This window comes from Danio aesculapii, chromosome 16 (assembly GCF_903798145.1).
Source record: "Danio aesculapii chromosome 16, fDanAes4.1, whole genome shotgun sequence".
NCBI classification, from domain to species: domain Eukaryota; kingdom Metazoa; phylum Chordata; class Actinopteri; order Cypriniformes; family Danionidae; genus Danio; species Danio aesculapii.
In genome coordinates, this window is record NC_079450.1 from 10007779 (window position 1) to 10018692 (window position 10914).

The window sequence follows — 10914 nt, forward strand, 5'->3', positions numbered from 1 at the left end:
AGCTGATGTTGAAATCAATTTTATATAGTGATCCATGTCTTTAAAAAAGGAAACACTTTACAATAAGGTTGTGTTAGCTTATGTTGTTTAATGCATTAACTAGCATTAACAAACAATGAACAATACATTTATTACTGTATTTGTTCATTAGTTAAAGTTAATGAAAATACAGTTATAGTTCATGTGGACTCACAGTGCATTAACTAATGTTAATAATGCATTAGTAAACGTTGAACTACTGTCAGTGAAGAATTGTTCATAATTAGTTCATGTTAGTAAATACATAAATCTTATTATAACGTGCCCCCCCCCCCCACCTAAAAAAAAATAAAACAAAAAATACAAAGTTTCTCTAAAGACAGATTTACATTTTCAGAATTTGCATTTGTAAATATAACATTAGCTATAAATAAGAAAAAAATTACAGTATTTAAAAAACAACATTATTTTCTTTTTGTGGGGGTCTGAGTTAAAATACGCTAATATAATAATATTTTTCATTTGCATAGAAGCTTCTGGTAGAATCTTCACCTTAACAAGCTAACAAAACACAGTGTACATCGTCCCAAAACTGTGTAGTGTAGAGACATGACCAAAATAAATGTAGCACAGTTCCAGAAGCATCAAATCAACGTCATGACTCATGAACATCAATCTTCACCTACTTGGAAATTCCGCTGACTCTCAAAGCGACACTCAGGTTGAATCTTTTATTACCGTTGAACGTGAGAAACTCGATCACGTGGTTTTCTACTGCGCAGTGATTTAAAACCTATATTTTACAGTCTATGTTTAAAACCAAACGCGCCGTTTTTAAATGGCATGTACAGAAGCTGATCTGTGATCAGTTTATTGTTTATTGTGCGCGTCTGTCAGCGCTTATACATGCATTCACTGGTTCAGAGGTTGCACATGAAAGGCGACGATCGACGCACAGCTTTAATGTAAAGAAAGTGGGATAGAATGGTAAAATACGGGAGAATTTCGGCCAAAACGGGAGGCTTTACATGAATTAAGTGAACAGGAAGTGTTTGTGGAGAAACAGTTTTGCGAGGGAACGCAAAACAGCGAGATAACGCAAAATCTTTGCGAGGGAACGCAAAAACCTTAAAAATATGTTTTCCTATCACTCAGTTTTTTTGTCTTCCACCAATTTTTCCCCCACCACCACGTCCCTTGCGGGTCTCCGTATCCTTCCGGGTCTCCGTAGTAAACTGAAAACTTACGTGACTTACAGGAAGAGAAAAAACAAGGAGTTCCACTTTCAGCAGAAGCAGACCAACCAGACACAATAACGCTCATTCTGGACTGAAATATACAGTTCTCCATAAGGTGAGCTTTAGTTTACCGTCTTTCATAACATATAAGAAACTCAGGTGCTATTTAAAAACGAAAACAAAATAAAAACACAGTAAAAACTGTGACTTGAATCTCTTCATAGCAAACGTGCTTAGGTGAATGTTTACTTCCTCTTACGCACGGAAACGATAGCCGCTTATTTAAGCATGATCTAGTACTCATTTTGAGAGTATTAACAAATGTCATGAATATAAGACACTTTGATGGGATTTTCGGGTGTTTGAGCTTGTGTTTATCATATGTGAGGTGTATTTTTCCCCGCCTGCAGGATGTCTTTGACCGTGTCTCATGGCGAGGGCACGATGGTCATCACTGTCTCCTCAAACCCGAAGAGCAAATGGCCAATGCTGTGCCAGATTCTGGCCTCTCTGTGTTATGGACCGGTGTGTTTTGTGCCAGAGGATATGAGAGAGACGCTGTCAAGCACACAGAGAGTTTTTGGGGTGAGTAAGAAACTTGATAGCATAATAATAACAATATTAGGATGCATGGGCAAGTTCTAGTGCTGCACAAGTCATCAAAATAAAGGAAAAACTCATGCAATTATGAAACCGTAAAAGTTTGATGATTAATGAAATGCATGCACAGCCAGAGCTCAAATGTATTTTGGATGAGGTAACTAGAGTCTAACAATTAAGAACTGGTAATTACAGTATAGGCATGTGACTGTATCAACTTTTCTTGTTGCCATAGATGTTAAGCCAAACCCATTTGAAAGAAAATAATTAAAATATAAAGGTTATTGTCACATTCAGGTGCTCACACAGTTCTAACATTTAATAATAATTATTAATTAATTGTTCAATGTTCACTTTGATTTAATTATAAGCCATTACAAGTATAAAATGAACCACAGTTTGGAAAACCCTGGTGTATGTAACCTTTTAATGAATTTTTATTTTAGGTTTAGGGTAAAAAAACAATACATTTCTTCTCGTTTTTTTTAACTGTACATTAATTAGCAAGTTTAAAAAAGGTTAAACTGTAATCAAAAAGTATTCAGTATATACCACTTTAAATAAGTACCCTAGATTACATTACTAAGTACAATTTTTAAGTAATTTACTCAGTACTTTGCACTCTCAGAAATAAAGGTATGTGAGCTGTCACTGGGGTGGTACCTTTTCAAAAGGTCCTTTTCAAAAGGTCCATAGGTCCATATTAATACTTCTAGTGTACATATTAGTACCTAAAAAGTACAAAAGTGTTCCTCTTAAATTTTTTAGTTACTAATATATTCTTTTGAGGGACCAATATGGACGCTTTAAGTACAAATGTGTACCTTTTGAAAAGGTACCACCACAGTGACAGCTCATATACCTTTATTTCTTTATTTGCCCTCTCCCCCGACGGCCTGCACTCATACTGCCGCTTGTTTTTGAACCTGAGCATGCTTACATCATCGATGATGCTACTGTTTAGTTTACCAGAAGGGAAGCGATCTCGCTCAGCACTGGGGAGATTGCTTGTCATGTTGTTTGGGATGCAGTGACACACAGTCAAATATTTTGCTGAACAGATCAGACACTTTTGACGCTCAAAAATAATCATAAAAGTCCTCGTGTTGCACATATTAGGAGGTTTGCTGAAGGTACAGCTGAGGTGCAGCGAGAGGGTTTGCGTCTTTAATAAACTATGGCATCTATGTTCATTGAAAAGTAAGAATGATTAATAAGTCCATATGAAACAGGCCCTTAAAGTGACGTTGTGTCAGTTTTTGGCCTCAGGCGCGCTTAGAGTTAAGAGTACCGTGTCAAAGCCCAACCGAAACGCGCTCTGGGACACCTCTTCCAACTGGGCCGGGGCTGGCCAACTAAACCGCGCTTGAGCCCGATTCGGACTGGGAAACACACCTGAGCACACTTTGGATAGCATAGTGTGAGCACACCCTAAAAAGACCAGAGGTGTTGGTCAACTTGTTTGGTCTAGAGTAGACCAAAGTTTTAGAGGAGTGTTTACATCCACGCTCAGCAGTTTTGGTTTGATTAAAATCAAACTCTGATGGATTTGCCCATCTAAACACACCAGACAATGGGAAATGGTGTCATAAGATGTGACCACAAAAAGTACACACTGCTCAAGCACCAGGCTTTTCTTTTCATAGTAGCAGGATGGTATAAAAAAATATATATATATTTCTGGTCATAATTGCGAAAGCTTTTATCAGGATATTGACATAAGCATTTTAAGAGCTTTTATAAAAAACAACAACATTAGAACTCTACATTTTTGTGAATTAGATTATATTGTGAATAAAAGATTTATAAAGTACAATAGGAAATACTTTATGGGGTTTAGGCAATATTTATTGGTTACTGGACCTTTTAAATCAGTGGTTGGTTTAAAAGGTGATTTCCAAAAGTCAAATAAAATTTATTAAACTATTAGAATTACTGGTGTCACGGTGGTGCAGTGGGTAGTACGATCGCCACACAGCAAGAAGGTCACTGGTTCGAGCCTTAGCGGAATCAGTTAGCATTTCTGTGTGGAGTTTGCATGTTCTCCCTGTGTTCACGTAGGTTTCCCCCACAACATGCGCTATAGGTGAATTGGCTAAGCTATATTGTCTGTAGTGTATGTGTGTGAATGAATGTGTACACTCAAAAAAAAAAAAAATTTTTTTTTACTTGTTCAATCTACTTAAATAAAATGAGCTGAAACAACACAATTCTTGAGATTTCATTGGGACAACTTATTTTTTTATGTTCAATCCACATAAATTTGTTAAAAGTGTTAGGTTAACTTAATCGATTTAACTTAATGTGACTGAGTTTCATCAATAATGGAGTGTAAAACCAACTTAAAATGCTTAGAAAAAATAAGGGCAAACAATTTATAATCGATATTAAGTAGACTGATAGGTCTCCAGTTATCTAAGAGAAGAGTGTCCTTATTAGGTTTAGGTATCAAACAAATGACACCTTGTGTCATACTAACAGAGAGCTCAGAGCAGTTTAAACTTTCTATAAACACTTGGAGAAGGAACGGAGATACTAATTCAGAATAAAGTTTATAAAAGGTGACTTGTTACTTTTTAAATGCAAAATTGCTTCCTTAACCTCATTAATAGCAATTGCAGAATAACACATAGTTTTTTCATCATTACTAATAGAATTGACATCACCAAGAAATGTTGTAAAGGTATCCAGATCAGCTAGATTAAATTTTGATTTATACAAGTTTGAATAAAACTTATAAAAATATTGGGAAATTTCTTTGGAATTTTAGAGATAAGCTCTCCAATTTTCAGTTGACAAATAAAGTTATGTTTAAACTTATTTTCCTTCAGCTTAAAAAAATAGGAAGACATCTGTTCACCATATTCAAGACATCTTTGCCTTGACCTTATGAAAGCCCCTTCTGCTTTTGACTTGTATAAGTTATCCAACTTGAATTGTAAATCAATCAAATGGTCCTTCTGACTATCAGAAAGATTTTCAGGCAGGATCCTGATAATAGATGAAATTCACTAACAATATTAGTTTCCTCAAGATGTTTTGTTTTAGCCAAATTAGCACTACATTTTCTAAAGTATTTCCCAATTTCATATTTTAACAATTCCCAATTTATATCAAATGAACTTTCCTGTTTAGCTTTATTCCAATAAAAATCGATAAGTCTTTCCAGCTCTATTTTAACCTCATTATGTTCAAGTAAAGAACTGTTCATTCTCCAATAAGAGCAGCCCTTGTTAAGTTTCGAATCAGAAGAAAATAAAATTTTAATGGAAACAGCCTTATGATCCGTTAGTGGCATTGTTGAGATATCAATATAAATATTCTCTTTATAAAGGTTTCTGGAGACTAACCAAAAGTCAATTCTTGAAAGTCTAGATGAATTTTTATCAGAATCAGAATCAGAATCGGTTTTATTGCCAAGTGTGCTTCACACACACAAGGAATTTGTTTTGGCTACAGAAGCTTCCAGTGTACATAAAGTGACATGTGACAACACAAAATAATCTGAAAAAATAAAATAATAATAATAAAAAATGATGAACATTAAACAGATGCGGTTAGTGAAGAATTTATTGAAGTTATTGCTCCATGTATAAGCTCTATCATTCACATTTTTAATCCTCCATTTATCTATAAGTTCTAACATATCCATAAATGCTTTCAGAGTTGTATTTGAATTTGACGAACAACTAGGTGGCCACCTATCAACAGATTTATTTAGGACAGTATTAAAATCACCACCAATCACTAAACATGCATTTGGGAATTTTGACTGCCAATAAGTAAGCTTATCTTCTAAAACTAATAGTAATTGATTATTCTCAGCTCTAGAATTATACCCATAGTAACTAACAAGAATAAGGTTCACATTATAACACTTTAAAATTAACTAAATAAAATGCTTGCATTCATTACAGTGTGTGCAACACATCACCTGCAAAATAATTTTTTAAACTGGACACTCCAGCAGAGTTGTTTGTAGCATGTAAGAACCATATCTCACTACCCCACCTGCAGAAACACTTTCATTCTCCTTTTCTCCATGTCATCAGAGGGGGAAAGCCCCACCCACTAGTGACAACCTCTGCCCTGAGTGAGAAGCAGCCGTCTGTCATTAGAGTTTTAGCACCATACCTGCAGAAGATAATTTCGAGGGCTGGGAGCAAAATTTCATTTGACTTTAAAGCGATGGTCACCAAAACTGCACAATTTTGATGACAGTCTAAAAGGGGAAGTTTTAAAGGGTTATAAAGATTATTTGTGTGATAATTTGAGTTGTATCTTCACATACACATTCTAGAGACATCAGAGACTTACTTTACATCTTAATAAGCATAATAGACACCCTTTAAAGATGACGGTGTGAACGCTAAGTGTGTAAATGTGGAATTTGGGTCTGAAGCAAAAGAACCAGAACTATTTAACTCACTTATTCAAATGAATCATAATCGAAAGTTTCACCACAGTTGGTTATAGTGCAAACAAACCAGGCAAATGAAAACACACTTCTTTTATGAAGCGCATTTAAAAACGCAACACACCCAGACATCTTCCCAAACTCGTTATAAAAAGCATTAATAAACCTGTTGGCCAACAGAACAGAACATCTAATAACATGTTTTCCAAACTTGCTGCATGAAGTCGAGTGTTTGAAATAGTTTTGTAACCACTTATTATAGCATGCGGCACATCACTTTTGTTTTATATTATTTTATACTGTAATAGCTGCTATGCTGAGTATCATTTAATTATAAATATGATGTTTTCATATGCCTGGCTGGATCAGTTGGCATTTCTGTGTGGGGTTTGCATGTTCTCCCTGTGTTGGTGGGGGTTTCTTCCGAGTTCCCCCACAGTCCAAAGACATGCGGTATGGGTGAATTGAATAAACTAAATTGGCCGTAGTGTATGTGTGTGAATGAGTGTGTATGGGTGTTTCGCAGTGATGGGTTTCGGCTCCAAGGGCATCTGCTGTGTAAAACATATGCTGAAATAGTTATCGGTTTATTCCACTGTGGCAAGCCCTGATGAATGAAGGGACTAAGCCAAAGGAAAATGAATGAATGAATGTTTTCCAATGCAAAAAATTTAGATGACTTGAAGAACACAGATAAACCAATACTGTTCTAATATTTTTTATTCTCTTCAACTTTAAATATTTAGAGATTTTTAAAAATGTATTTTATTTGTCTGTAACAATACTTTGTTCAATAAACTGACTGCAAATTACTAATTTAATAATCTTGCCTATTAGTATTTTTTGCAAGAGGGCGCCCTCTAGCGTCCAGTGTGAGTTAAACATACAGCACAATATTCAAGTTCTGTAGCGCGTTTACAATAAGGATTGTGTCGAAGCAGCTTCACATAGCAAATTATAGTGAATTGAAACAGTGTCAGTTCAGTTTTCAGAGTTTAAGCTCAGTTTAGTTCAGTTCAGTGTGGTTTAATTTTCACTGCTAAAAGCCCAAACACTGAAGAGCAAATCCATCGATGTGCAGCTCCACAAGTCCTGAACTATGTATGCAAGCCAGTGGTGACAGTGGTGAGGAAAAAACGAAGGAAAAAAAACCTTGAGAGAATCCAGGCTCAGTTGGGCATGACCATTTCTCCTATGACCATTTCTCCAAACGTCTTGTGCAGAGCTGCAGTCTAGGCGCTGGAGAAAGCTGGATGAGCATTTTATAATGTTCATACCAACTTGTTTTGGGTTCAAACAGGTAAAAATACTAATTCATTATTATATTTAAGCAATTGAAAAGTAAAATGTGCTAATCCATATGTTTTGTTCTCAGTAAATGCATAACATGCTGTAGTTTCACCTTAAAACTGTTTGCTTACCTCTCAGAAAGAAGAAATTACTGTCAAATATGCTATTAAATAATGATTGGAAAATGTATTTAAAAACTAAGCTATTCTAATGCTTTAAAGTTACATACCTAATGTATGTTAACACGTTGGAAATAATATCATCACAACTGTAATATTTATTGTTTTGTTTAATATTTTTATTTATTGTCAGATTAAAAATGACAAATTTGGTTGCGCAACCCTATTGATTATATATTTTTTTGTCAGTCAGTAGTCTTGCAACTGGGCAATTCACTGATTTAAAAACTGCAATTAAAGTGCGATTACATCCAGAAACACATACATTTATTTACATAAACTAGGTTCCTTTATCTGTTTAAATACACTGCCACGGCATCATTTCAATATGGATATGAATTATTTCAATCCAGAGTTACATTAATTTTTCACCAAGATCTTGTCCTGACGACCGCTGAACAAAGTCTTATCCAGCAGATTCCCAAAGATTCTCAATAGGGTTATGGTCTGGATTCTGTGGTGGCCAATCCATGTGTAAAAATGATGTCTCATGCTCCCTGAACCACTCCTGGTGATTCAGTATATTCAGGTAGTCATTTTTCTGTAGGAGTATCAGTTGTGACCTGGATTTGTTTTTATAAATCTTTTCCTCTGTGATTTTAGTGCCTTCTAATTAAGCATAATACAGAATTATAGAGGTTTCTGTATTCCCTAAAATCCTTGTCTAACAATGAGCATACGGCTAATTTAAAAGCTGTGTAGGTGTTTTGTTCAACTATTCTGTTCTACCTAAATAAATTAGAAGTATCAATTGATAATGAATTTAACAGAAAATCCCTCCTAAACACACATATCCTTATGTATACTTATCTTCAACACCCTAATACTATAATAATACCAGAATTTTGTCCCTCTTTTTATTTTTTCTTTCTTAATTGTTCTCTCATTTTCTCTAATTTGGTTTTTACCTGTGACTTGATTCTTTTCAGGCCACAAAATCCATCACTCTTAAATGCTCCTCGGAGTGGTTTTACGTAACTAAAAAAACTTAAATCCTTTTAAACTGGAAATGGTTGAGGATTTCTCAGAATAAAATTATTTTAAAAATATTTAAAGTCGTTATCAAGGGAACAACACAGAATAAATGCACAATTATTAATTCCTGTTACTTATACAATCTGAAAAATTAATCACAGTTACCATTTTTTCATTCATTCATTCATTTTTCTTTGGCTTAGTCTCTTTTTTTATCACGCTCGCCACAGTGGAATGAACCACCAACTTATCCAGCATATGTTTTACACAGAGGATGCCCTTCCAACTGTAACCCAGTACTGGGAAACACCCATACACACTCACATGCACACACATACACTACAGCCAATTTAGTTTATTCAACTCACCTATAGAGCATGTCTGTGGACTGTGGGGGAAAAAGGAGCCCCTGGAAACGCACACCAACAAATTCTCCCAAATTGTGCAGTCCTAGGATATTCCCATGCTGTGTACACCCTTATTTATATCAAGTAAAACTATTTACATCTTTAAACTGGTGCAAACATTGTTTTCTCTTATCCCATAGATTGTGCAGATAATAGTTGCCATCCTGAATCTCATGCTGGGATGTTTTGGTCTTATTTTCTTTTTTATGGTTTCAGCTTCGTACTACAGTTTGGTAAGACATTTCTTACTCGATTCATTATTATGTTTGTTAGTCAGTATCTATTTAAATGTAGCTAGTCTGAAAATGTTTAATTGATGATTGAATGAATGATCTCAGCAAGCATTTTTTGTTTTAAAAAGATGTCTAATAGATGTCTAATAGGCATCTAAACTTAGACGTCTTGGCTAAAACAAGGCTAAACTTGGGCCGTCAGTGAAAATCTAATAGACGTCTAAGAATAGGCCAAAACTAGACTAGTCGTCAAATAAACAGAAATGAATGACTACACATATAAAGTCTGTCTAATCTGTCTATTTGACGACTAGTCTAGTTTTGGGCTATTCTAAGAAGTTTATTAGATTTTTACTGACAGCCCAAGTTTAGCCTTGTTTTAGACAAGCTATATACGTTTAGATGTCTATCCAGCTAGCAAAATTCATGTGGCTCAAATCCGGCCCAAAGCAGACACTTGCATGTGGACCACATACTTAATGGAATGATGGCACTTGGGGGGTCTGCTCCTGTTTGTCAGATCAGGGCCACAAATAAGCCAAAGCAATACCACATATCAGCCAGAATTCAACCAAATGAGCCAGAACTGAACCTATTCTGGGGCACAATTTGCTTTCATTCTGGCCCAGATCTGGCCTACACCTTACACTTGCTGGGTGTGGCAAAGTACAAAAATCCCAGCATGCATTGCAGTATGAATACATTCTATAGCTTATTGATGCTCCAGTTTTCATTATTTGCTGTTGATTCTGCTGTTTTAGTTGACGTTGTTGATTTGTCACTTTTAGTATCCTGTTTGTGAGTTGTTCATTTTGTTAATTGTCACTGTTGAGGTTCATACGCTGATTATTGATGTCTCTGTGAGCAGACCTTTATAATGCTGTGGCATGTGCAAGCATGTTATTACATTACTTCTAATAATGGATTAAACATTGGTTAACATCAATGAAATATATTATTTAATCACAAGTTGTGCCTCACTTAATGTTATTGTTGTTTTTTTTACTCGGCTTGTTTGCTGTAATGAATAGACTTTTCAAGCAAAGTTCTTAAAAATTACAGCAGCCCAAAGATAATGTATATTAAGAGGTTCAGGGCTACGAGGCCAACTAAAGCAAACACTTTTCTCCATAATGGTGACTTTAGTCTATGGGGTCCACAAATGTTTTAAGATAACTGGGCCACATTTTCCATATCTTCTCTGGGCCACTATAGGCTCAAATCCACATTAATCATAGCTTTCTGTGCCAAATATTTGCCAAAAGTGGCCCACATTTGTTTTAGGATAACTGGGCCACATTTGACATATCTTCTCTGGGCGACTATAGGCTCAAATCCACATTAACCATAGATTTCTGTGCCAAATATTTGCCAAAAGTGGCCCACATTTGTTTTAGGATAACTGGGCCACATTTGCCATATCTTTTCTGGGCCACTATAGGCTCAAATCCATATTAGCCATAGCTTACTGTGCCAAATATTTGACAAAAGTGGCCCACATTTGTTTTAGGATAACTGGGCCACATTTGCCATTTCTTCTCTGGGCGACTATAGGCTCAAATCCACATTAACCATAGCTTACTGTGCTAAATATTT

The 10914-nt window shown here is 35.4% G+C and overlaps 1 protein-coding gene across 2 annotated transcripts in view; it reads left to right on the forward strand.

The window, feature by feature from the left end:
- Positions 1–861: 861 nt before the first annotated feature.
- Positions 862–10914, forward strand: part of tmem176l.3a (transmembrane protein 176l.3a) — a 25658-nt gene continuing 15605 nt past the window's right edge. For both annotated transcript variants that reach the window (XM_056476312.1, XM_056476311.1), the window contains exons 1-3: positions 862–1332; positions 1628–1802; positions 9226–9318. In XM_056476312.1, the coding sequence (XP_056332287.1) occupies positions 1629–1802; positions 9226–9318 (267 nt within the window). In that variant the 5' untranslated portion in view covers positions 862–1332; position 1628. The remainder of the gene's footprint in view (positions 1333–1627; positions 1803–9225; positions 9319–10914) is intronic.